This window comes from Hippopotamus amphibius, chromosome 12 (assembly GCF_030028045.1).
Source record: "Hippopotamus amphibius kiboko isolate mHipAmp2 chromosome 12, mHipAmp2.hap2, whole genome shotgun sequence".
Lineage (NCBI taxonomy): Eukaryota > Metazoa > Chordata > Mammalia > Artiodactyla > Hippopotamidae > Hippopotamus > Hippopotamus amphibius.
The window spans coordinates 43,167,034-43,194,755 of record NC_080197.1 but is presented as its reverse complement, the minus strand read 5'-3'; the positions used below and the strand labels follow the sequence as shown (position 1 = coordinate 43,194,755).

The 27,722-nt window shown below is 39.4% G+C and overlaps 1 protein-coding gene and 1 long non-coding RNA gene across 2 annotated transcripts; one reads left to right on the top strand and one right to left on the bottom strand.

The window, feature by feature from the left end:
* Positions 1-26,261, bottom strand: LOC130833498 (uncharacterized). Its single transcript, XR_009048488.1, has 3 exons — positions 26,113-26,261; positions 1,932-2,115; positions 1-485 (listed from the first exon to the last, which is right to left on the bottom strand). It is a non-coding gene; the product is annotated as an uncharacterized LOC130833498 (long non-coding RNA).
* Positions 16,696-17,295, top strand: LOC130833497 (transmembrane protein 14A-like). The gene has a single exon (XM_057703204.1). It carries the CDS (start codon positions 16,946-16,948, stop codon positions 17,237-17,239), a length of 294 nt encoding a protein of 97 aa, XP_057559187.1. The 5' UTR covers positions 16,696-16,945; the 3' UTR covers positions 17,240-17,295.
* Positions 26,262-27,722: the final 1,461 nt, after the last annotated feature.

The following is a 27,722-nucleotide window of genomic DNA, read 5'->3' as shown; positions in this document are numbered from 1 at the left end:
AGCTGCTTTAATAAATAAACCCTGTAATATCAGTGGCTTAATGCAACCCATGTTTATTTCTTGCTTATGTAGTTGCCAGAGAATGGGAGCTGGAGGTAAGGAGCTCTCTAACAGAGGCCCCTCTGTCTTCATTACTGGCTCATAAAGGCTCCCTGAGCATCTGCATCTACCTGTCCGGGGGACAGAGAGAACATGCTGTGTGTGGATGTTCAGGGGTGATGTGGCAAAATATGAAAAATGGTCCCAATGAATCATGTCTCCCTGTGCCCATGCCCATCTCGACTTTGAAGCTCTTCCCATAAAAGGTGGGAATCTACTTCCCCACCCCTTGAACTTGAGTTGGACTTGAGATGCGCATGTTGGCCAACAGAATGTGGGGGATGTAGCTTCCTGGGTCTTCTGAGCTCAAGCCTTAAGGAGGCTGGCAGCATCCACATTTTCCCTCTTGGAGTTCAACCGCCAAGTTGAAAGATGTCCAGGTCCTGCTGGAGAGAAGGGTCAAGTAGAGGCCATGAGGGATGAGACATCACATGGAGAGACAGGCCATGAAGGGGAGAATCATGGTGCCCCAGCTCACAGAGAGTAACAAGGCCCCTGATGGGTAAGAGAGACTATCTTGGACTCTCCAGCTCAAGTTAACTTACAGCCTCATGTGGCTGCATAACTGAGCCCAGGTAAGACTAGCGAAATACTGCCCCGTCAACTGACAGGTTAATGAGAAATGATGAAATAGTTGCTGTCTTAAACAACTAGATCTTGGGGGTTGTTTGTGACACAACAACAGACAACCGAGATGGGTGTTCACTCAATGGCAAGGTTTCCGTGGACCAGGTTTGGAAATGGGTGCATCGCTCCACTCATATTCCACGGACAAGACCCAGGCACAAGACCATAGTCATCTCCAAGGATGACTGGGAAACAGTCTTGTTATGTAACTAGGATGAGGAAGAAAACGTTTTGGTGGACAGCTAGCTTGTTTCTAAAACAGAAATGCTCCCTGCTCTGTTGTTGCCATGCACTTAGCATTGGCAGAACAGATAGAGCCTGAAGAAAGTTACCTACCCTCAGACTTCAAAGAATCAGAATAAAGTTTGAAATAAGCCTAAAGATGAAGGAGATGCAACTCTGCCTATTATAGCTATTTAAAAAGAACATAAAAGAATGTAGTGCCAAAAAAAAAAAAAAAAAAAAAACCAAACATAAACCAATTCCCCAAAATATGATGTAACAACACTGACTCAAGAGTAACAGGAAATCTGAGTGGCTCTATAATCATTAAAGATAAGGAATAAGCACTTAAAAGCTTCTCCACAAAGAAAATCCCAGATTCTGACAGCTGTGTGGGCAAGCTGTAACAAACATTCAGAGAAATGATACTTTAAATATTACTCATATTCTTCTAAAGAACAGCAAGAGAAAGATATCTTCTAACCTTTTATGAGGTGAGTATACTCATGTCACAAAAACCAAACAAGAAGCTCAGGGAATGGAAATTTACAGGATATTCTCACTCATGAACATATGTCTAAAAATGTGAAAGAAAATTTTAGCAAACTGAATTGAGGAGAGTATAGAAAGCAGACACATCATGACCATGTCAGATTTATTCTAGGAATAGAATGTTGGTCCAAGATTATATCTAATTAAATTATATTTATGTTTATACATTAAATTATATATGTAATTATATATATAATTTACATATTAAATTAAATTAATAAAACTCACTATATTGACACATTTAAAAGACTCTGGTTTCCAGTCTGGCATGTAAGGAAGTCATTACTCCGCCCTAACAAGTAAAATGTTGAAGAAACTTAAAACCCACAACTCTTCTTAGATCCATCAGCGAATTGATCCACCCAGCAGGGCAAACTGCTGCCCTAAATACTGGAGACACAGACAGGGAGGTAAAGAGGATCACAACTTACCGGAGCAGAAACCTCTGCAAGAAGCAGTTCAGGGGTAGGAAAATCTCAACTGTAATTGATGAATTGCTGGAGGCTCAGTGCAGATAAGTCTGAGAGTTAAAAACTCCGGGACACCACATTTTCATCTCCTGGAGCTCTACCAGGTTCTCACAGTGAAGACAGGAGAAAAATCCCTTCATGTTTCCTGCGGAGGGGGAAGGGAAAAAGTAGCTATTTTGAAATATGCTAGAGCCTTGTGTTCTTAACAAGGCCTGCCCTCTGGACAAACTGTTTAACCAGAGCCTAAATTGCTAGGGTTTTATCAGAGTCTAGCAGACCTGGAGGAAGGGAAATAACCATCTCCAGTCTTCTCTAGCCATCCGCCCTATCAAAGAGTGGGGAAAACTAAGAGGCCCTTGTAAGGTCCACGGTCCAGAGGCACAGACTCATTAAAAAGACTGAAACCTATCATCGCACGGTAGGACGCTTCCTCTCCCCCACCCCTCCCCACCACATTACAAAAGCCTATTTACTGCAGTGCCTTTTACCCACTACATCATGTCCTGCTTTCAGGAAAAAAATGACAAGGCATACTAAGGGCAAAATAAAACAAACCAAACCAAAACAAAACAAGCAAAAACAGAGCAAGTATAACAACCAGAGCGAGATGTGCGAGGAAGGTTGTAATAACCAGAGCAGCAATTTAAAATAACTATGATTACCATACTAAGAGCTTTAACGAGAAAAGTGGACAACATGCAAGAACAGATGGGTAATATATGCAGAGAGATGGATATTCTAAGAAAATCACAAAGAAATGCTAGAGACTAAAACACTGAAACAGAAACAAAGAATGTCTGCGATGGGCTAGTTAGTAGAATGGACACGGCTGAGGAATGACTCTCTGAGCTTGGGGGTATGTGAATAGAAACCAAACAGCTGAGAGTAAAAAAGACTGAAAAAAACCAACAAACCCCAGAGTGTGGGACTTCCCTGGCAGTCCAGTGGTTAAGACCCCGCACTTCCACTGTAGGGCGCACAGGTTCAATCCCTGGTCGGGGAACTAAGATCCTGCTTGCCGCACTGCTCAGCTAAAACAAAACAAACAAACAAACAAAACAGAATATCCAAGACCTGTGGGACAATTACAAAAGGTATAACATACCCATGATGGGAACACCAGAAAGAGAAGAGAGAAAGGAATGAGATAAATATTTGAACCAATAATGATGGAGAATTTCCCCAAATATCAGACACCAGACCACAGATTCACGAAGCTCAGAGAACAACAAACAGGAAAAGTATGGGGGGAAAGAAACAAACCAAAAAACTACAGCTGAACATATCATATTCAAACTGCAAAAAAATCAAAAGTAAAGAAAAAAATTTGAAAGAAGCGAGAGGAAAACACCTTATTTACAGGGGGGAAAAAGATAAGATGGTTCTCAGAAACCAGTCAAGCAAGAAGAGAATGCAGTGAAATATTTAAAGTGTTGAGAGGAAAACCCCACCTCATTAGAATTCTGTGTCCTGCAAAATGTATCCTTTGAAACTGAAGGAGAAATTTAAAATTTCTCAGACAAAAACTGAGGAAATTTGTTGCCTGTTGCGAGAAATGTCAAAAGAAGTTCTTTAGAGAGAAGGAAAATGATATAGGTCGGAAACTCAGATTTACGTAAAGAAAGGAAAGCATTAGGGAAGGAATAAGTAAAAGTTAAAAAGAATAACAGATTAAAAGAGAAAAAATATTAAAATAATCTCCGTAGAGTTAGCAAGGGTGTTTCATGATGTTAAGCTTACATTTATCCTATGTGTTTAAGAAAAGCTTCTGAACAAATTAGGAATAGAAAGAAATTGTGTTAGTTTGATAAACTGTATCTTAAGAGGAAAGAAGGAAGGACAGTGACAAGCATCTAATTTTATGTGAAAATTCTAATGTGTTTAAGAACAGGGACAAGAAAAGACAAGAAAAAAGCCTGCTGTCACCGCTTCTATTCGATATTATCCAGTGAAATAAGGCAAACATGATAAAACATAAGAATTGGAAGGAAAAAAGTAAAGCTGTCATAATTCAGAGCTAATATGATTGTCTAGTAAAAACAAATTCTTCCAAAAAGCTACAGGCATATTATTACAATGAATAAGAGAGTTTAGCAAGTTTGCTGGAAAAAAATCAATATACAGAATTTAATTATTTCTGAGAACCATCAATAGTAGATAGAGAAAGCATGATTAGCCAAAAATGACTTAAAATTGAGTACTAGCTTGAGACTTTCCACAAAACCACTAGCTGAAATATTGATTGAATTTGTTTTGAATCTATACATCTATTTTGGTCAGAATTGACATCTTAACAATACTGAGTCCTCTGATCCTTAAAAACGGTATACCTCTCCTTTTTCTCTTTCTGTCAGCAGTGTTTCGGAGATTTCATTGTACAGGTCTATCATATATTATTTTGTTCAAGTTATCATTATTTCATGTTTTTATGCTACTGTAAACAGTAGATTTTTTCCATTTCATTTCCAAATGGTTCATCACTAAATTCGCTTCTTTCTAGTAGTTTTCACCCTATGGTTATCACAAAAATAACAGTGTTGTACATCAGCAGAGAGACATCGATATTTTACCAACTGGTTATCCTTATGGAAAAAGAAATGAAATTGAATCCTTTATTATACACACACACACACACACACACTCACTCACTCACAATTTCCATTGGATTAAAAACTTTAGTCTGAAAGGCAAAATTATGAGACTCTCAGGAAACAGTCCAGACAATCATATTTATGACACTGGAATAAGAAAGGATTTCTTAAACAAGATATAGAAAATTCAGTTGATGAAGAACAAGGTTAATGAATTCGGATATACTAAAATTAGAATTTTCTGATTTTCAGCACATAGAGAAGCCGCACTCACCAGGAGTTGGGATCTCACACTCGAGAGATGAATGCCCTGGGTATGAATCCCGGCTCTGTCACTTACTACCATTGTGAACTTGGGCGGATTACTTACACTCCCTGCCTCTCTTTTAGCGGAGGGTGGGACGACTTGGAAGATGAGGAATGACACATATACAGTACCATGTGTGAAACAGATAGCTAGTGGGAACACGCTGGAAAGCACAGGAAGCTCAGCTCGGTGCTCTGTGATGACTGGATGGGTGGGATGGGGGGGTGGCCAGGATGGGAGGGAGGTCCAAGAGAGAGGCGATACAGGTGTATATATATAGCTGATTCACTTCATTGTACAGCAGAAACTAACACAACTTTGTAAAGCAATTATACTCTCATAATAAAAGGAAAAAAAAAGTAAGGCGAGGTTGATAATAGTTCCTACATCATAGAGTTGATTTGAGGACTGAGTTATAATAGGATAGTAAGTGTTATGTCATTATGTAAATGTCTAAAAGATAAAGTTTTAAATAAGACATCAATGAGAATTAAAAGTCAAGCTAAAAACTGGGAGAGGAAATTTACAGCACTTACTGACCCAAAGCTTAGAGAATTTCTCTCTCTATTTATCTACGTCCACCCACCCATCCATCCATCCATCCTCTTCCTACAACTCAAAATTAAAAGAAAGTGAGCAAGAGACATAACAGGCACTTCACACAGAAGGAAACAAAGACTGAGGACAATTCATCATTGTTTAGGAAAGTTAAAGATGCTCTTATCTTATGACCCAGTAAATTCACTCTTTAGAATATACCCTGGAGAAACCATTATTCCTGCACTTAGGAGATTTATAGAAGAATGCTTATGGCACTGTCGATACAAAACAAAAACAAACCAAAAAAACAATGCAAATTTCCGTCAACAGTAAATTGAGTAAATAAGTTGTGTAATTCAGTTTTTGGAAAATGAACAGTTAAATGTATCAACCTGAATGAATCTCAAAAACACAACGTTAAGCCCAAAAAGCAAGCCACAGGAAAATAAATGCAGTTTGAGTCCATTGATATAAAGTTAAAAACATGCAATATGAAAACAACATGTTGTTTAGGCATATAAATGTACGCGGTAAAATGAAAAGGAAAAATAGAAGAATGATGCAATAACACATTCAAGGTAGTTACGTCTAAGGGAAATGGTTGGTATGAGATTAGAACTAGGAATGGGGCACTTCAATTTTAACAGAAATGTTGCATCTATCAAATTGCGTCACTGATACTAGGGTGTTCATTGCATTACTGTTCTTTGTCTCTTCATATGTTTTATACCATATTTATTGGATCTACTCAATTTTTGATAAAAAACAACAGCAATGAATGCTAAAGTTATCATTAGTAGTGGAGAATTATGATGTACAACTTTCAAGTGACCACAGAAGGAAAAAAGGAACAAATAGATTTTGATCATGTAGCAAAGGTCAAGAAAAAGAAAATAAAGAAATCCCCAAAAAAACCCTGGAAATTCTAAAGTCAAAATAGAAGGTGGCACAAATAAAATTAGCCAAAACAATTATAACAAGTAGTGTTCGTTAAACTTGCTTATTTTAAGGCGATAATTCTCAGATCGTTTCAAAAAACAAAATTCAGCTATATGGAGATGTATATACCAGGAAAACACAAACAAGTAGAACAAAACAAAGAATGGCAGTATAAACACTAGCCAAAATAAAGCTTTTGAGACAGAAAGTTCCAATTTGGGCAAAGGGGTTCATTTAATTTTCCAAAATTATAAAAACTTCATTGAAAAGTGTATAGTCATGAATCAGCCAATTAATAATCTCACCATATACAGCTGTTTCTTATTATTCATGGAGTCCATATCTGTGAATTTGCCTAGTTGCAAAAATTTATTTATAACCCCCAAATGAATACTTGTGGCTCTTTTTTAGCCTTTCACAAACATGCACAGAGTGGCATGAAAATTGGGTCTCCTGATGTGCAGTTATCCGCTGAAGTCAGACAGGATTCTGCTCTGCCTCCCTGTTTCAGCTCTCAGGCTGTACACCAGTGTCCTTTTCATGGTCTATTTAGTGCCATGTTTTTCACATTTTTATGCTTTTGTTGGTGATTTCACTGTTTAAAATGGCTCTAAGCAAAGAGCTGAAGTGCCAGTAGCATCCCTAAGTGCAAGAAGGCTAAATGTGCCTTATGGAGGAAATAGGTGTTAGATACGCTTCATTCGGATATAAATTATGGTGCTGCTGGCCATGAGCTCAGTGCTAATGAATCCAAAATGCATATTAAAAAAGGAGTCTTTAAACAGAAACACACATAAAACAAGATAATATATTGATTGGTGGAAGAAAATGTTGTGATCAGAGGCTTGCAGGAACCTAACCTAACATTTCCCCTGGGAGCAATGACTCAGTATTTGCTAATTCAGTCTTTCGCGGGCTTTTAGAATGTAACTGACACAAATAATGAGAATCAACCATATAAAGTAAAAAAAATCATAATCACAGCAGAAGGATTTAACATGACTCTGAGAAGTCAACAAATCAATTAGATTAAATTTATTTAAAATATAGAGAATCTAATAATAAAGTACAATAAACTCATTTTGGCCTCTAGTTCTCCTCTCTGCCCAAAGTCCTACAACAGTGTCCATAGAGATGAACTTTCCAACACTCCAGACCCCTGGATCCTTACCCCTTCATCACCAATGTGTTCTCCAGCCCAACTTAGTCAACTCCTCCCCTGGTCACATCTTAGATATTGTCATCACCAAAACCTGCACTGTCTCTAAAATCTTCAGCTTAAATACCGCACTCTCTGTCTGCCACCTTTGTTCTACCTACCTTGCTAAGTCACAACCCCCTACAGCCAAGATTCTTCAGCTCTTTGAGGCTGCCAAAATACTGGCCCTGTAACTTTCTGACTGCTTATTTCTTCCTCCCTTCTTTGTCTAACCCCAGGCCCGTGACCTTTCATTGTAATCATTCCCTAGTACAGCCGGCTCCCTGTTTCTCTCCCCTTCTCTCTCCAGGGAAAGATCTCCCTCCAAAGTTTTACTTGGCCAGTAGCTTATGATCCTCTAGGACTTTGCCTGAGTATAAGTTCCTCTGGTGGCCTTTCCTGACCACCCTATGCAAACGGAGTGCAGCCTGCTATCTCTACCTCAATTCCTTTCCTTACTTTTTTCATAGCATTCATGGCAACTTATAAATATTTTATTTGATATGTACTTTTTCCCCTGTCTCTTGCACTAGAACATAAGTTCTATCGGGACAGGGATCCTGACTGCTCTCCCTACATTCCCAGTACCTACCGTGATTCCTTGCACATATTAGACATGCAGTGAGGATGGTTATACCAATGATTATCAAATTTTCTAAGCCTATTAACAATGTACATTATTTCCAAGTGTCTGTCTGTGGAACGATTACAAAATTTGATAACATATAAAGTCATAAATATACCTTAATTAATTCAGTAATAGTATAATTTTACCACCCACATTCTTTCACCACAATGGAAAGAAATCGAATTGTAATAATTGACTCTAACCCATTGCAAACAAAATTGACTCTAACCCAATCTAAAAGGGTCTATTTTCAACAACTCTTGGGGAAAAAAAGAGAAAATAAAAGATTACAATTATATTACAAACATTTTAGAAATTAAACAACATTATACATCAAATCAACGGTATGAATCCAAAGTTATCTTCAGAAAAATGTATAGTCTTAAATGCTTTTGTTATTAAACAAGAAAAATGAAAATAAATTAAGTATGTATTCATGAAAAAAAAGCTAAGAAAAAAAGCACCAAAATGAACAAACATAAATGAGAGTTAAATTAATCAAGGTAAAGAAATATATTGGAGATAAAAGGGGAAAAAAGAAAATTATTTGAACATATCAATAAAGTAGATAAACTTTTGTTAAGTGCACTCAAGAAAAATGAGATAAAGAGTAAACAAGCAGAGATAAAATTGGGCACAAATGCCCAGGGAGAAAATTAAGAGTCTTCTTTTAGCTAAACCTTCTTTTTTGCTTTCTCTAGATCTTTGCCTAGGAGCCAAGCTAGGCTAGGGAGAGCTGCACAACAGTCTACACAATGGTTTCTCATTAAGGCAAAAGTTCAACTTCAAACGGACCTCCCCAATGCCCCCCAAATGGGGTAAGTTTCTCTGTCCTGCCTTCAATGACAAGATTTGACACTTTCACTTTGGCCTCCCCAAGTCCCTGCCAGCTTCCTTATAGCAATAGCCTGACCTTTGACGGCTCAGAAAAAAATTTCACCCACATTACTCTTTAACACGTAGTAAAACCAAAAAATATGATAGGGAGAAACAACCCAAACTGACTAACCCCACAAGATCTTTGTCTGTGTCATTCACGCATGCATTTCTAGCACCTAAGACAGTGTTTGGCTCAAGGCTGTTGCTCAAAATACATCTGAGGAGCGAGTAGATTCGGGGTATGCACATCCCCACCCTTTGAACTCATTTTCTCTACACTCTCTTCTGAATCAATGAAAGCAGTGTCCCTCTTCCCAACCAAGACCAAGCCTCCCCCCCCCCCCCCACCCCGTGCTTGAACTCCTGCCCCACCCAGCTTCTCAGGGGTCTTACATCATCAGTTATCCTGCTTCTCCTATTCACAGTCTAAACCACACTCATTCCAACAGCTTTTTTTTTTTTTTTTTTGGGGGGGTACACCAGGTTCAATCATCTGTTTTTATACACATATCCCCGTATTCCCTCCCTTCCTTGACTCCCAACAGCTTTTAAACATGCTCAAGTGTCTGTCCCACTGAAAACATAACTCTCCTTCAACCAGCATCTCCCCTCCGTCGTGCATCTCTCTCCTTCCTGTGTACTTCCTGTATGCTCTGCAAAGTCTCCATCTATCTGTAGTTCACATCAAAGTCTAACTGGGTTTTATAAGAGTAAAATGTAAGCATTTCATTTTTTTTGTTAATAATGTCTATTTTTATGTTATACAAATAATACATATCATTTGTAGAAGAATTTAGAATACACATAAAGATGTATTTTTTTAAATAAGATAAAATCACCTACAAATGCAATACCCGGAGACAGCCATTCTCTCTTTAACATCTTGCTACAAGCTCTTCCAGGCTCTTTCTAGTTTGCAGTCCTTGACCTGCATGGTGTCAATATGCAAAACTTCCAGCTACCATGGTTTAGTTATAATTCAGTTCCCCAACAAGATGGTTCAAATTTCTGTTTTCTCGTTGTATTAACTGTGAGTAAAAAGCAAACTTTGCTTCTAGCTCTTGGGCCCACCACCCACTTCACAAATAACAGGTATGCCTCATAATCAATGGCCAATGATATTATTTCCTGCAAAGCCTGTCAGGGATGGGTCACTGTGCATTTGTTGTTGCATGCACACAGACAGAAAAGTTTGTAGCCGTGTTGCCTCCTTGTCTTTCAGGGATAAACCTCTGTTGCATTTTTCAAAAACGAATAACTGGAAGAGGAAATTAGCTAACAATGTGAAAGTTCAGCAAAAACAATTTTTTTAAGAGATGACGCTGGAAGTGAAATGAGAATGTAAATGGATTATGGAAGAAATAGAGGACAATTGGAATGTTGACACTGCTGCCACAGAGTGGGAACTAAGTGAAGGTCCATTTAGAGACAAAAATGAGGAATGTGCTGCTATTTCTAATGAAAGGATGAAGCTGTCCCAAAGGAAGTGATGCCAGTAAGTCTTTCATTAAGGAAACCTTCAGACATTTGTCATGACTTGGATGGTGCAAAGAATAAAATGTTGGAAGAGGACCCAGACTTTAAAAGGAACATGACAATTCACCAAGGCACAGAAAAGATGCTTGTTTCATGCTGTAAGTTATATGGCAAGAAGACAAGCGCTATTCAAACTGCTGCTGATAATTTTTTAAAGAAATGAAACACTAATTCCCAATGCTTCTAATGTTGTAAATTACAGTGTACTAGAGATTAATTTTACTATTTTTTCATTTCTTTATACAATTAAGAGAGGTAGTAAGGAAATTCTTGCCCAGTCCGTCGTACACGCCGCACTACCATGCAATGCAAGAGCTGCCTGTTCTCTCTCTCATTCATTCTCTCTCTTCTCGTCTATCTCATATCATACAGGCCACTGTAACAAGAATGATCGCATAATAGAAATGTTGTGAATCTTACTTTTTTGCTTCACATATATTATTTCCATGTCAACAAATATAAACAAACACCATTTTGCATTCAGTGAATGCAAAATATTCCACTGGCTGTCTCAACATTCATGTAATGATTCTCCTATTAAGAAAACATTTGAATTCTTGCTTTTGCTTTATGATTATGAATAGTGCTACAATGTGATTCCTAAAAGTAGAATTCCTAAATCAAAGGGTAGGTCTGTGTTTTTTAGTTAAATAACACAATACTGAACTGATTTTCCCAAAGTTACACCAATTTACGCCTCCTCCTGCAATGAAAAAGAACCCAATACTCAGAATCCACATCAACAGTTGGTATTTTTAATCTTTCTAATATTTGGTAACCAATCAGTAGAATAGTTCTTTGCATTTTTCCAGTTGTTGGACTGAATTAAATTTGTATTGGAGCAAAATAAGAGACCACGGCAAATTTCTATTTTACATTAGGAGGTATACATTTTTAGGTCAGATAGTTTAGAGATACATATACTCAATGAGGCCTTTTTGTAGTTCTCCAAAGACCTTAACTGTTGCAGGGCAATCGATGATACTTCTGTCTTCATGGACTGAAAAACAGAGGTTACACAGGAACAGAATACAAGTTTTGGATTCTGTTTATTGTTCTTTTCACTGGCCTGTTGGCTTCAGATGTTTAGATGCTCATAGTGGTCCATATGGATGTCTATGTACACTAGAGATGCTTCTAACATTGGAATCCCCAGAAAAGAGAATAGGCATTAATAGATATTGGTTAAGGGATTAGTTTTACATTAAGACTGTAAACACTAAGAATGCAAAGGGGTGAGAAAAAAAAAAGTAGATGTGAGTTAAACTAAGCAATAAATCAAATTTACTTCAATATCCAAAGGTTAATTATAAACTTTAATATATAATAACAATTTTAAAGTTAAGCAATAACTTCATAGTTTATTCTGTTGTGAAATAATGTCCTTGAAATTTATGACATTTGGCTGGCAGAGTAGTTTTTTAATAATTAACACAATTTTAATATTAGAAGTGTTCAAATTTCCAATTTTTCTCAAATCCTTAGAAGGTCTGATAACATGAGACCTCTCATTCCCAGCTATAGATGGGTTGGAAATGTAGCTGCTTCCTTTACAAAGGGGTAAGGTCCATAGTTTCTAGCCTACTTTCTTTATTCACTTACATTTCTCACCTACCTTTTGCTCAAGAGAGTAAATCAATCTCAAATTTCCTTATACATTTATATTTCTAGGGGAAAGAAATGAAAACTTATTAGGAACTCTGATAGCATATCATTTGTATTTGAAAGGGACAGCAAGTACGTTTATCACTCTCTTTAGACATTTTATTTCAGGGAAATGATTTTTTTTCTTTAATATTTTTCCATTAAGTTCTTTCTGACTTGCTGCCCAAACAGATGACCTAAACCCTGTGAGTTAACACAATATTTAGGGGTTACATAGATTTCTACCAAATCTTCCATGGTCCTGAAGGAAGCACTAATCAGACTTGATACCAGTGTGATCTGCATCGTAGCTGAGAAACCTAGTCCTTTCGTGTATGATCCCCACCAATACTAGTCTGCTTTTCCCTAAGAAAAGTGTATAAATTGCCTGAAGTCACTCTCAATATTTTGTGAGAAAATTTCAACATCCTCTGAGAAGGATTATGCTCTTCTACTCTAACTGTAAATGATTTGCTTCAGAATCGCCTGGGCTATGACAAAATTCTCAAAATACATGTTTTAGGTAAGTACCTTTACTTTCTTACTTATTATATGTTCTTCAAAACAACCATCACCAAGCAAGAAGGGCACTCTATTGGCTCAGCCATTTTTTTTTTTTAATAAATTACTCATATATATGGAATATAAAAAAAATGGTACTGATGAACCCAGTGACAGAGCAAGAATAAAGTTGCAGATGTAGAGAACAGACTTGAGGACACGGGGTGGGGGGAACAAAGGGGAAGCTGGGACAAAGTGAGAGAGTAGCATTGACACATATACACTACTAAATGTAAAACAGATAGCTACTGGGAGGTTGCTGTATAACATAGGGAGATCAACTTGATGATGGGTGATGACTTAGAGGGCCAAGATAGGGAGGGTGGGAGGGAGTCACAGGAGGGAGGGGATAGGGGATGTATGTATAAATACAGCTGACTCACTTTGGTGTACCTCAAAAACTGGCACAGCAGTGTAAAGCTATTATATTCCAATAAAGAGCTTTAAAAAATTTATTTATTTATTTATTGGCTGCATTGGGTCCTTGTTTCTGTACGTGGGCTTTCTGTAGTTGTGGTGAGTGGGGGCGACTCTTCAATGTGGTGCACAGGCTTCTCATTTTGGTGGCTTCTCTTGTGGAGCACAGGCTCTAGGCCCGCAGGCTTCAGTAGTTGTGGCACACGGGCTCAATAGTTGTGGCTCACGGACTCTAGAGTGCAGGCTCAGTAGTTTTAGCACATGGGCTTAGCTGCTCCACAGAGTGTGGGATCTTCCTAGACCAGGGATGGAACCCATGTCCCCTGCATTGGCAGGTGGATTCTTAACCACTGCATGACCTAGGAAGTCCCTGGTTCAGCCATTTCTGTAAAAAATTTTAGAAGAACTCTACTTTCGAGTCTTACTCATTTTTCAAATGTTAGAAAGAGAGAAAGAAAGGCATTTAGCTGGTTTTCCATTCAAGGAATAGACTCCATTAGGACCGTAGAGACGCGAACAATGCAAGCTTAGAATGAGACTCCCCAGCCCCAAAATGAAAGCTGATTAATCAAGGTCATTCACCCCTTTCTTGACGGTCTCATAGCACAATGAGTGTTCCTCGGTAAAAGCTCTTTTTCTATTCTGTAACTTACTACAGTGGCTCGTGCGCTAATTGTCAGAGGCCTGCATCCTCAGCATCTTTAGATGCGCCACAGTAACTAGCTCCTTGGTCTGCCCAAAGTAAGCCCTTAGTAAATGCCAGCAATGCATTGACTGACTCACACAGTGCCTGACTGAACACTCTATGTGCCTGTTGTGGGCGGGTAAATATCTATCCTCTGCCGAGTTGATCCCAGTGACCCCTTAGCTCTAGTGACTTTCTGTCAGATCCACCCTTCTCTCCTCATCCCTCCCTCCTTGGCCGAGGATCAGGGATGGGCCACCTCTCTCACGGACTCTTGCAATCTTATCCCTATTGTCCTCCCTGCCACTGTGGTCCTTCTAATACTAAATTAATTCATACTAAATTACTGAACATCTGCTCTCTTTCAAACTCTTCAGTGTCCTCCCCTCCCTACAAAATGAAAATCCTTGGGGTAATATAAAAGGTCCGCCCACCTGCTCACCTGTCTAACATATTTCCTGTTAAGCCCTGGATCCTATTATAAATTCTAGTATAACTGAACAATGTTCCAACATGCCACCTCTCTGGATCCTTTCTTCATGTAGGCTGTTTCCTTGGCCTGGAATGTGCACCCCTGCCTGTGGGCCTGGGCAACTCCCACTCATTCCCCGCAGCTCCAAACAGCATCCTCTGAAACCTTCCTTCCCTTCTCCCACAAGACACAGTCGACCTCACTTCCCCTGGCGCACACCTCCAATAGCATATGCCTCACACTGTAATCAGATTTGTTTGGACGCGTTTCTCACTCGTGGACTGTGACCTCCTCCAGGGAAATAGCTGTCTCTGTTCTCATCTGCATCCCTGGTACTTGTTACTAACAGGCTGAGGGAGCTCTGCACCGAGAAGGCACTCAACTCATCTTGGTTGAATGCAAGAAAGGACAAGGGTGGACTAGTCATGTCCTTGAAAACTTCATTCACCCATTCATCATGTATTCATCTGTTCATACACTGTATTCATCCATTTGTTGACTGCTTCCTAAAAATGGGCAGATTATTGTCAGGGACACCCATGAGAGGCTTAGTAAAAACGAGGCCACTTCACTTGTCGGGCCAGAGGCATTGAAAGCCAAGCCAACACGCCTCAGAATTTTGCTCAGGGTCCACGTAGGCCAGTTATTAGGGACAACACACAAATGAAGAGAAAAATGCACATTGCCATTATCATCATAATGGCATCTCATATGTGTACCTCACTTCACAGTTTGTAAAGCACTTAGATGTTTGCAACCTATTGATCACAATTTCAATCATTAGAAATACTTGGGAGGGGGGTTCTGGGTCACCATCGTCTCTAATTTATTGACAACAGAAATGAGGCTTAGAAAGATTAAGTGGCTTGTCTAAGTTTACTTCGTGCGTTGGCCAGTTCTTTACCCTTTCCTGAACCCATCCCTTTAGCCATCAGACTTGGCAGTTCTTCCACTCAGACTCTGGCTCTACCTGCATAACTTACTTTGGCCAATGGGATGTCATCAAGCATAATACCGGCAGAGGCTGGAGAAGCCAACGCACACCTGTGCTTCCTTGCTTTGCCCTCTCCCATCACCATGGGAAGCACCTGCCCAGGCTAGCCTGTTGGTCCCATAGGAAGGAGGAAAACACCCAGAGCAGAGACCAGTCACCTCAGCCATCCAAACCATGACTACGTAGACAGCTAAGAATCCAGACACGTGAGTGAACCCAGGCTAGGCTAGAAGAACTGCTTGGTTCGGCCCAGACTAAGTCACGCCCCTTAGATTCACGAACTAACTATATGCTTATTATTTTAAGCCACTTAATTTGGCGAGGTATTTATAAGGGATTACTATGACAATCCACCCAGTTAATAAAATTAAAACCAGGACTAGAAAAGATTCTTATTGCAGTCATTCTTTACAGAGATTGGCAAATCTGTAGGACATTACGGGCCTGGGTATTGAAGGTTAAACATATCCAGGCTAAAGAGTCCAGGTACCTCTCCATTTCCTGGTGCCTATCCACCTTGAGTAGTCCTGTGACTCAGTGAGAGAGTGCAGATATACTTCTTTATGTTATGGACAGCTCATGATTTTCTAGGTTCCAAAGTATCCCTCCTATGAGAAAAACGATGTTTTTATAGCACAATATCCCAGGCTATGCTAAGTTGTGGTTTGGAGACCAGCTGGAGTTAGATGAAGGCACCCATTCATGGGAGGCAGTTCCTGGGTCAGAAACAAGAGGAATGAAGAGACGGATGAAGAGGCCAGTGGGGGATGTTTCTTCCACCCGCTTCTAGCAATCAAGTATAATGACCCCAGCGAAAGAGGAACATCATGACACAAGATCCGGAATGTGGGATTTGGCCAGTTGGATCAGGACAAGAGGATGGCGGTGGAGGCAGAGATAATGCTTTGGGGCCCAGGTAACAAAGACTCTCTCATAGCGGAACCCAGAATACGACTCTCATGAAGAGATAACAGAATGGAACACGGCACGTGCTCTTCGGTAGCCCTGGACCTTGGCAGCATTTGTTGTGCTGGGCAGAACCACTCTTGGTGGAGACACGGTACACGGAGGGGCTCGGCATCCGTGGCTCTGATTTAACCACGCCTCACACCTCACCACATGCCTCATGGGCACCAAACTCTAATGAGGGGTGAGAGACAAAATCCAGAAGCAGTGTCCTCTGGGCTAACCGGACAATCAGCAATAATCGGGTGGCTCTGAAGTAGTGTTGCGGCCCTGCATTTGTGTAGGTGGGAATTAGGGACAACAAAACCAATTTTAGTGTGAAAATCAGTGTTTAACCTACAGGCTAGTGAGGCCAAGAGGCTCAGCTTCCAACTATTAAAGTTAAAATTGAGAGTGCTGGGAGGTAGCGTGCAGAGTCAGAAGGCGCAGGCGGCCGAGTCGGCCTCCCCGACTGCAGCCAGTATTTACTGAGCACCCTCCTAGTGCTCGGCAGTGAGCTTGATGCTGTGAGGAAGACAAGATGAACTGAACCTGAGCTCAGTCCTCAAGGAGCTTGACTGTCCCAGAGGGGAGAGAAGCTCAACGGAAGTAACTCTACACCAGACTTGAACCTTGCCAATGGACCTCACTGGTTTTGGTTATGCAGCCCTGGTGACATTCGGAAGCATCTGGGGCATGAGCAGAGAGGTTGTGTTCCATGATGCTCGTCTTTTTGTTGGATTTTTGGCTGGCTATGGAGCTTACTGTGTCTCTAATGACAAGCAAGATGTAGAACTGTCCCTGTTTACAGCTTGCTTCCTGGCCACCATAATGGGGGTGAGGTTTAAGAGATCCAAGAAAATCATGTCAGCTGGGCCGGCTGCAGGTTTAAGCCTTCTGATGACCCTGAGACTTGTCTTACTGCTGCTCTGAGAATCCACAGGAACTGAAAACTAAATTTGTGTCATTTCTGCCCCAATGGGCAGAGTCTATTATTCTTCGTACTGAAAAGATAAATTTCAATATGGAATATTCAAGGTGGTCTTATTTTATGTTACAAGCTATGAAAGAAACACTGTCACCTCTAATATGGACATTAGTTTGAGGATTTTTTTTTTTTTAAGCAAATGGTTTAACTGTTTTCTAATTGTCAGGTACTGGTTCATTAAAGATATTTAATACATCATGATACCCTCTGATTTCCTGTGTCATGTTTTATAGATGTGGTATTGCTTTTTTTTTTTTTTTTGACAATTCCAAATACTCATATCTGAAGTAAGTTTAAATTAAGTGACAACTTATCATATGATGAAATGCCCTATGTGGGCTTCACAGGATGCTAATGTGTCATTTGTGTTGGTTTTTTTTTTTTTTTCTTAAAAAAACTTCATCGTCAGCACACTCTGTACCAACAGAATTTATTCAGTATTCAAATAAAAGACATTCTGTTTTAAAAAATTAAATTAAATTAAAATCGAAATGTTGTATCTCCATGATGTGATACACCTGACAGACAGAATAAGATGAAAAAAGACAGATAGTATGGAGTGTTGGCGAGGATAAGAAACAAGAACTCTCACACAATGCTGGTGGGAGTATAAATTTGTACTACCACGGTTGAGCAATGTCTACTAAAGCTAACTTATACGCTAATCCTCTGACTCAGCAATCCTCCTTGTAGGTATAAGCACAATGGAAATATTTCCCTGTGTTCACCAAATACATGTACAAGGAAATTCACAGCACCACTATTTCAACAGGAGAAAACTGGAAAACAACCACAATGTTCGTCGATGATCATACTGGATGATTAAATTTTGAAACAGTCACACATGGGATACTATACAACAGTGGTCCCCAAGCTTTTTGGCACCAGGGACTGGTTTCATGGAAGTCAATTTTTCCATGGAGGTGGTAGGGGAGGGGGGATGGTTCAGGCGGTAATGCGGGCGATGGGGAGAAGCTATATATACTGATGAAGCTTTGCTGGCTCGCCTGCCCGCTACTCACCTCCTGCTGTGCGGTCTGGTTCCTTACAGGCCACGGCCAGGGGTTGGGGACCCCTGCTATACAACAATCAGAGTGTCCTACCACACCCAGTAACCTGAATGGAGCTCACAAACTTAATACTGAGCACAGGAAGACCCAAAAGAGACATAGTGTACGATTCCATTTATAGAAAATTTGAAAACAGGCAAAATGAATCCACCCTGTCAGAAATGAGGATGCTGTTATCCAGGGAAATTGGGCAGTGGTGTTCAAAAGGGGCATGAGGTGGGCTTTTAAGATGCTGATCATGCTCTGTTTCTTGGTCTGAGTGCTGGTTACATGGATGCTTTCAGGTTGTGAAAATTCACCAAGTTGTACACTTATGATCTGCATACCTTTCCATGTGTATGTTATGCTTTGATAAAAATTTTAAAATTTGACAGTAAACATCAAGTCGAAGTAATATGATGTGATGATATGATAAAAATGTGGTTGTCTTACAAATAGCTGATGCTGTGTAGTGTTGATAGTGTTGGCTATTTGCAAGACAATCAAAAAAAAATTAATTTTGGCCTTGGCCACACCGCGAGGCTTGCGAGATGCAGGATTGAACCCGCACACTCGGCAGTGTAAGTGCAAAGTCCTAACCATTGGACCACCAGGGAATTCCCGACAACCAAATTTTTGTTCCAGTAAATTATGCTCTCTGAATTTTAGCTTTCTCCTTTTAAAAACGGGGAAAATGATATCTGTTTGTCATACAGTTTATTTGAAAATCAAGTGTGTTAATGGGTGTGAAAAAAAGAAACCTCATAAACTGTGAAAATGTATATGCATGGAAGATGTTCTTATTGGAACAAAGCAAACGGGCTTTTAATTTTAATTTTTAAATGACTTTTCCTTGTTAAGGAATAACTCCCTTTGGCAAATGATAGTCATTGTAAGTGTTTTCGATCAAGTTTTAAAAAGCAGGTTTGTCAATTATATAATGGTCTTTAATGTACCCAGATTGTTGCTTTTGTTTCAGAAAACAGAAAATTACATGATAGCCTGTAAAGGGCACATTCAATTTCACACACTGAGAATGCCTGAAAAGCAAAAGGTCCACATATCATGCAGGAACTCAAATTTAATGGCATCAAATGATACATAATTTGATTCGTTCAGCCACATTTCCAGAAATTAATCACTGAGTGTCAGTGTCTTTCTGTCTTTGGTGACTTGGTTTGTCAAAAGAAAACTGCCCTTTTGCCATATCGCTACTAATCAGCATTCGGTGGTTCTTTGGATTTAGCATTTCAATCCAGTGCTCAGCATCTGGAAACATTTTAAAAGGTCAGACTGCTACCCTCTTATTCAATTTACTAAAGTTTCACAAACATAATGAGCCTCCCAACATACATAGAAACAACTTTAGAAATCAATGGAAACTTTGTAAGAGCAAAAATTGGGAGTAAAGATTAGGAGAGGAAATTGGAATGAATGACCTGCACATTCTCTCTCCCCCACTGACACTTTTCCTCTAGATCAAAGTGCCTGAACAGCATCACAATTGAACTTTTAGGATGGCTAATTCTTTGTGGGGTGGGGGCTGCTATCCTGTGCATTATGAGATGTTTAGCAGCAGCCCTGACCTCTAACCACCTGATGCCAATAGTCCCCTCCCCCACATCGTGACAACCAAAAAGGTCTCCAGCCATTGCCAAATATCTCCAGGAAAGGAGAGGGGGTTAAGATTTCCTCCAGGAGAACAACTGCTCTGGGTGGAAATCTGCTGATGTCTTTGTCTTCAGATCTTCTCCAAGACACTGCCAACTTTGTACAATTTTCCCAAACGTTCTGGAAACAGTCTGGATGCAAGGTGCCCTGCTCAGGTATGCAAGTAACCGGGTGTTTGGCAAACCCATGTTGTCCTCTGGGCATAGTCGGTCACTGTTAGCTGTGCACACCTTTAGAGCACACGTCCACTGAGAGCATCACATTTTGAGAAGATCAGAGAGGACTAGAAATCAGGGGACAAGAGTCCATCGCTGAGGGGAGTGAAGGTCATATTCAGGTCTGCCTGGGAAGGGGCTTGATGACGCCGCTCCGTGGCTGTGTTTACCTGGTGCACGTGGAGCCGCCCTGCTCAAGTCCCCTCACATTTACTGGTACCAGACGCCTGGCTTCCAGTTGCCAGCAATTGAGACTCTTTACCCTTTTTTCTGGCCACAGAACCACCTTCGGCTCATGAGCAAGGGCTGAACGAAAGTGCAGGGATATTGGTCTCCCTGGGAGCAGAACCTCAGTCTTTAATGGACTAGATGAGAATTGATGGTTAACAATCCCGGCTCCCCCGGGGTGTGCTCCTCAGTGGTCCCCTCAGTCCCCACAGGACTGAGCTCCAGCTGGTAACCTGGCAGCATCCCATTCATTGTTTCACTTCCCTACTTCAGCCTCAGTGTTTCCTTGGATCACCCCCAAACACACTATTTGTACTTGAATTCTGTTTGAAGGTTTGGGTTTGAGGAAAATCAAAGCAAGATGGTCTGCTGGGATATGACTTTTTGTGATCACATTCCAGAATAATCCAAACCCACACAGCTAACCTTGGGAGAATTAGACTCCACGGGGCTTCTCCTGGTCCAAGTTATTTGATCAGAAAGAATATCTTCTCCAGCATTACAGGGAGTTGCACAGTAATAACCCTTTTTAGAAGGACAAACAGCACAATACAAGTAGGTGGTGTTCTCTTCGCCTATTTTTTGTCATTTACTCATGTAGGCACAGAATGTTGCGTGGTAATTCACAGCTCTATGAACTGTAATTTACTCTTATAAGGTTATAATCTAGTAACAAACAATTTACAATGCCTGTTTAAAGGGAAAAAGAAAAAAAGGTTTCTATAGGACTCTGAACCTCCACCGATGCCAAGTAAGCAAACCCAGAGAAGGAAATGTACTTGTTTTTATTTCTTAAACACATAGCTCAGTCATACAACCAAGTGATAAAATACAATGCATTTTACTTTAATGTCTGGGTTTCGGAAAATCTCTCTATATAACTCTTTAGTATGTTTTCCTAAAAATTCAACTGGGAATGGTTTTACATGATGAATTGAGCCTTCAATTACGAAGAAATACAGTGAAAAACACATATGTGAACTACAAATGTTAAATGGACAAGAGACAAGTAGGAAGTGTTTATCAACACTATGCATATGAGAACTTGTTTACTTAAGCTTTCTGAAATCAGGTTTAGAATTTTGAAGAAATATATAGCATTCAAAACCTCTTGAGAGGTTGCTCTCCACAACTACAGAAAGTCCACATGCAGCAACGAAGACCCAACGCAGTCAATACATAAAAATTAATTAATTAATTTAAAAAAAAAGAAAGAAACTTTTGAGAGGGCTTCCCTGGTGGCACAGTGGTTAAGAATCCGCCTGCCAATGCAGGGAACACAGGTTCGAGCCCTGGTCTGGGAAGATCCCACACGCCACAGAGCAACTAAGCCCGTGGACCACAACTACTGAGCTTGCACTCTAGAGCCCGCGAGCCACAACTAATGAGCCCATGCGCCACAACTTCTGAAGCCCATGTGCCTAGAGGCTGTGCTCTGCAACAAGAGAAGCCACCGCAATGAGAAGCCCATGTACCACAACGAGGAGTAGACTCTTCTCACCACAACTACAGAAAGCCCACACGCAGCAACGAAGATCCAAGAGTCAATAAATAAAAATAAATTTATATTAAAACAAAAACTTTTTGGGAACTCAATACAATGCACAGTCTTTTAAACATATTGTATCTGTTTACTGATTGTTGGGTTGATCAAAGATTGTATTCATTTTTGGTATTTATCTATATAATCAATTTTAAAAGGTGGTTTTAAAAGTGTAAAAATGACTAAACCTCAAAGAAAAGTTCTGCAAGACAGAAGGATACTAATAAAACTTAGGGAGAGATCTCATTTATAACAGGGAGAGATATTCAACACTGCAATTCCTAAGACATTAAAAAACCTTGCAGAGTAAGAACAACTGGAAATGTATGTAATCAAATGTGATAGGATGAATCAAATAAGACCTAGGCACAGCAGATTAAATGAATTAATGCCTGTATCCATTCTGGGCTTGCCAATGTGGCTTACTTTGGCTAGTGAAACAGCGTCAACTTGATGTACTCAGAAGCTTTAAAATGTGCTTGGGTATTTTCACACAGTTTCTGGACGGCCACCACCGCTCTGAGAACACACCTGGGCTAGCCAGCTGGAGGCTAACAGACCATGAGGAGCAGTGCTGAGTTATTCCAGCTGACCATCCTAGACCAACTAGCCTTCAGGCACCCCACCAGCTAAATGCAGATGCTTGAGATTGTTCAAATAGGATTAGCCAAGCCTGGCCCAGAAGCAGAACTACGGAGCAGACCTGCAGACCTGATAGAGGTAATACAGGTTGTTGTGTTAAAGCCACTATGTCTTAGAGTGGTTTGTTCCTGAGCAGTATTAGATATACCTGATATATTAGGTACAAATAATCAACAATCACTGGAGTAGAAAACAAGATGGGAAGTTTTTGTCGTGAATGTGAGTTAGCTCTTATATTTGCAGTAGGATGTTGGATGTAAGAGTTAAACATATTAAATAAACATAGGCATCATAGAAGTTTTGTGATCCCATTGTCAGACATGATTTCTCCATTAGGAGATTTGCTAAACAATCATAAAGTAAAAATTCCAGAGAGCAAATACTGAAGTACCAATGCTCAACAGTTCTCACCAAGCACTGAAGTTAAATCTTTACCAAGAACAACTGACACTGGTTTTATAATATTAAAGTTTTGATAATGCCTTAAACAAAACTATGATTTCTCAAATTTCGTTGCATATTAGAATCACCTGAATTTTTTTTTTAATTCCAATGCCCAGGTGATGCCTTAAAGCAAATATACTAGAATCACGGGACCGTGACGCAGGCATCAACATTTTTTCATCTTTTCTCGGGTGATTCCAATGTGCAGCCACTTTTGAGGACCAGTGGCGTAGTCCTAGATCTGTGCTGTCCAGTTTGATAGCAACTAATCACATACAGCTATTAATTATTTGAAATTGCAGTCTGAATTAGGATGAGCTATAAGAGGAAAATAGAAACCAGATTATGAAGTATGAAAACAAACAGAAAATATTTCATTAATAATTTTTATATTTATTACATTATGAAATGATGATATTTTGAATATCTGGATCAATACATTATTGAAATTAATTTCATCTAGTTTTACTTTTTAAAAATGTTACTAGAAAATTTTAAATTTCATATGTAGCTCGAATTTGTGCCTAATATTTCTATTAGACAGCACTGACCTAGAATGTCCCACTAAATTAGAATATAGGTATATAAATAATTTTAATATTCATGTGACTTTACAAAACCTTGCTCAGTGGAGTATGTGTTTACATTCTGGAAAACTGGATATAATGTTCTGTAGGAGGTTCATTTTTAAAGAAGCAACCCCCTGTCACCCAGAACTGAGTTTGTTGCACTGTTTTTGTCATTGCTTATGCAAAGTAATTTACTTGCATTTAATTTTTATGATTATACTCAATTTAATATTTTAAATATCATATTGATGGAAAGTTTACTTAGGATTTAAAACTACAGGTATAATTAAAATGTGCAAAACTCATCTTACTGAAAAGTTGTGTGTCATCAATGACATTTTGTCAGTGGGAGAAAATATTAAAGGCAAGAAGGAGGTAGAATCTGAAAAAATAACAGATATTGTGCCCACTAGCCATCTTATTAAATTTTGATTTTTCATTATCAAATATTCTTACAGTAAGAAATGCTTATATTGCCATTCTCTTTACTGAGTAGGCAACATTCTACTTGTGATACTCATCAGGTTGAATTCTTTTGAATAGCATTAATTTTAAAAACTCATGGAAAGAGGATGCTGTGTATGAATCTGTAGTGTAGAGCTAATTGTGTTTTAAGCCTAAGTTTAAACCGTTTAATGCAAGCACATTGGTTAAATCTGCAAGGCAACATTCCAGGGTTGGTAATTTTTTAAAAAATTTGGCCCAGGATGTATTTTCACTTATTTTACATCTCCTATTATCATCATTATTATTCATCAGATGATAACTAACCTCCATGGCTGGAGGCCATTCCTTTCGATTTTATTAAAACTCTTTCTTTTCTAGTATAGCGTTTCCTTTAATCCCAGATTAATTTATTTCCCACTCATTGTGGCAAAGCTCCTGAAATGAATATATGCACAAATTCTTATAATAAAATCACACCCTGATTATTTAAAAATTACTAAAATGCCGTGTATTTTCTCCAAATCACTTGCTTTTGTCAGTCCTGCAGTTGGCTTACTGTCATCCGCAGTGGAATATTTCATTCTCAGCCAAAAGGAAAAAGGAGGTCACATCATGACAACACTGGCGACAGGACAAATGCGATGGCCATCTCTGTCCACCTGGCTCATGGTTTCCAACTCAATTATTCCTTGTCCTTTTATGAACTCCTATTCCCACTGTTTGTTACTGTCATGTTAGTTTTTTATGTATTTTCCTCATAAACCTCCATGAGGTCAGGGCGATTTACCTTACCTTTTTTTTGTTTTTTTTTTTTAACTCTAAAGTTAAATTCTCCTTTAAACAACTGCCATGACAGAAAAAGAAAGAGAAAATGAGGGAAAGAGGAGCTTTTTCCTTTGAATGGCTTGTAAAGGCCTCTCCTGCCTCACCCTCTCTCATTACATCCTGTGAGCTCTGAAGCAAGTCAGGAGAATGAAAATGTTATTTTATTTAATATTTGCTAGCTTTGCTCAAATGTTTTTTTAAAGGATGCTGCTTTACCCCACTGGCTTGCACCAAACCAGACTGTGCAAAACGGGGGGCCACATGGAGGAAGGGTGAGGAGAGGGAGCCCCTAGCATCAACTTCCCGAACAAGATGCTAGTGGCTCAATCATTTATGTCCCTCCTAAGGCACTTGCCACATTCTGCCTTAAATTATAGCTATGGTTACTCACAGGCTATTTGATCAATTCCCCAAGGGCAGGGATGTTGTGTAGTGCAAAATAAATGGCAATATTTGTAGATTAAATGGAATATCTTATCCATTTTTGCATGCTCCCAATAGCTCTAGGCTTGCCCCAAAAGGGATTCAATAAACACACTGATTGAGTGCTATTTCATGCATCTACTCTGAGACTGAGAATTATTTCCAGTGTAAACTCTCCTTAGGTTTCTCCCTCCTAGTAGCAAGTAGAGTTAACTGAACTGGCACTTAAATTGAAACAAAATGTTCAGATGTGAATTCATGCGGCTGCTTTGCATGTTTGGTGTTTTAAGAGTATAGCTAAAGTCTACCTTTAATTAGGCTCATTAGGCATTTATTTGCAAATAATTAAAATATTCATAGGTATCACCTTTTTGGTATATCATAGCTAGCGAGACCAAACCTTTGCAACCTCCTAAATCCATTTTTAAATTTAATAGTATTACCCAGTGAACTGAGAAAATGTCACAGTGCCAATATTCACACTCTCTCCTCTTTTGGTTTTTGCCCCTAGTATTCATTCACAATAGTAGTTGCTATTTATTCAGACCCTAGCATGTGCTGGGTGCTTTACCCATTTTTATTTAATTTGTCGTAACCTTATAAATTAAAGATTACAATCCCCATCTTTCAGATTCAGATGATAATAACTTACATAATCTTCATAACCTGGCAAGGTATATTAGTCAGGGTTCTTCAGAGAAACAGAACCAGCCTGCCGGGGTGGGGGGTGGGGGGAATAGAGAGGGAGAGAAAGAGACTTACTTTAAGGAATTGACTCATGTGATTGTGGAGGCTGGCAAGTCCAATATTTGCAGGTGAGCGGGCAGGCTGGAGGCCCAGGGAAGAGTTGCAGTTCAAGTCCAGAGGGAGTATGTTGGCAGAATTCCTTTGTTTTTCAGGGGAGGTCGGTCTTTTTCTAGGAGGGCCTTCAGCTGATTGGATAAAGGCCACCCACATTATGGATGGCAATCTGTTTCACTCAAAGTCCACTGACTTAAATGTTAATCTCACCCGAAAAAAAACTACCTTCACATAAACATCTAGACTATGTTTGACCAAATATCTGAGTACTATGGCCTGGCTGAATTGACACATAAAATTAACCATCATACAAGGTAAATATTATGATTCCATGCCACTGGATGGGAACAAAACTTGCCACCCCAAAAATGTCTCTTTGGTACGCAGATGTTTTTTCAAACTGAAAATAATCATGACCCGAAAGACTCAGGAAAAAACCCTGACCTTTCCCCTAACTGCCTAAAAATTTTAGATAGAGGGCCTATTCCAAAATAGAGCTCTCACCAGAGATAACCGCAAAAAAATATGGGCCAGGGGTGGTAGGGGAATAGGGCCTAGAGATCGGAGTCCACTCTGTGTCCCACTGTTTCTGCAGGCCCAGCCAACATTTATTTACCAAACATTTATATCAATTGTGTTCCTCCCCTTCGAAGTCCCAAACCATGACCCGCAACATCTTTTGTCTTTAAACTGAAGATGGTACTTAAGGTAAGGGTGTCAGACATTTTATCGAGTTACTCAGTTTTTCTGGCTCTCTCCCATGTGCACGTTATTAAACTGTTGTTTGATTTTCTCCTGTTAATCTGTCTCAATCAAATTCTTAGACCAGCCAGAAGAGCCTAGAAGGGAAGGAGAAAATTTCTTCCTCCCTGACATTACAGACGACCACAGTAAGGCTCACAGACATTGAGAAATTTGCACGACATCAGACAGTTTGTTTTGGAGCATCTGGACCTTATAAAAGGGGTTTTTGTTTTCCAAAGTCCATGTATTTTTCACTACATATACTGTCTCTCAAATTAATGTTTTTCTAATTAAGTAGACATATATTCTACCAGGACCAAACTCACGTTAAAGGAAGCATTTAGTAACTGTAGCTGTATATATTAAAGGTCTAATTTATCCACTAATAAATCCCTACCAAGGATGATGCCCTAATCTAATGAAGTAGGTGTCTATCATGAGAAGCAGCTTTCTACACCCAAATAGGCAGTGGCAAAAACTAGGGAATCTTGTTCTTCACAATCTCTGAAAACATTTCCATGTATTTTATTTCTGATGCCAACACCTGAATTCAGGACCCTACTACTTCTACAGGATTTCATGTCTAGTCTTCACTTTGTATTTCGAAATTCTGCTTTTAATCAGACCACCACAACCACCAGACCCTTCTCCCCCACACCTGTAGTGTTTATCAATTATCCACTCAAGAACGCTGAAAATTTGAAGTGAAGCATCAAAAATCTTTTTTAGATGAGCTTCAATTATCCTTCCAGCCCCTGTTTTTGCCTTTCAGTATGAAAAACACACTCAGGTAAAACTTAGTCCCCCAAGAAAGTTCAGGAGCTCAT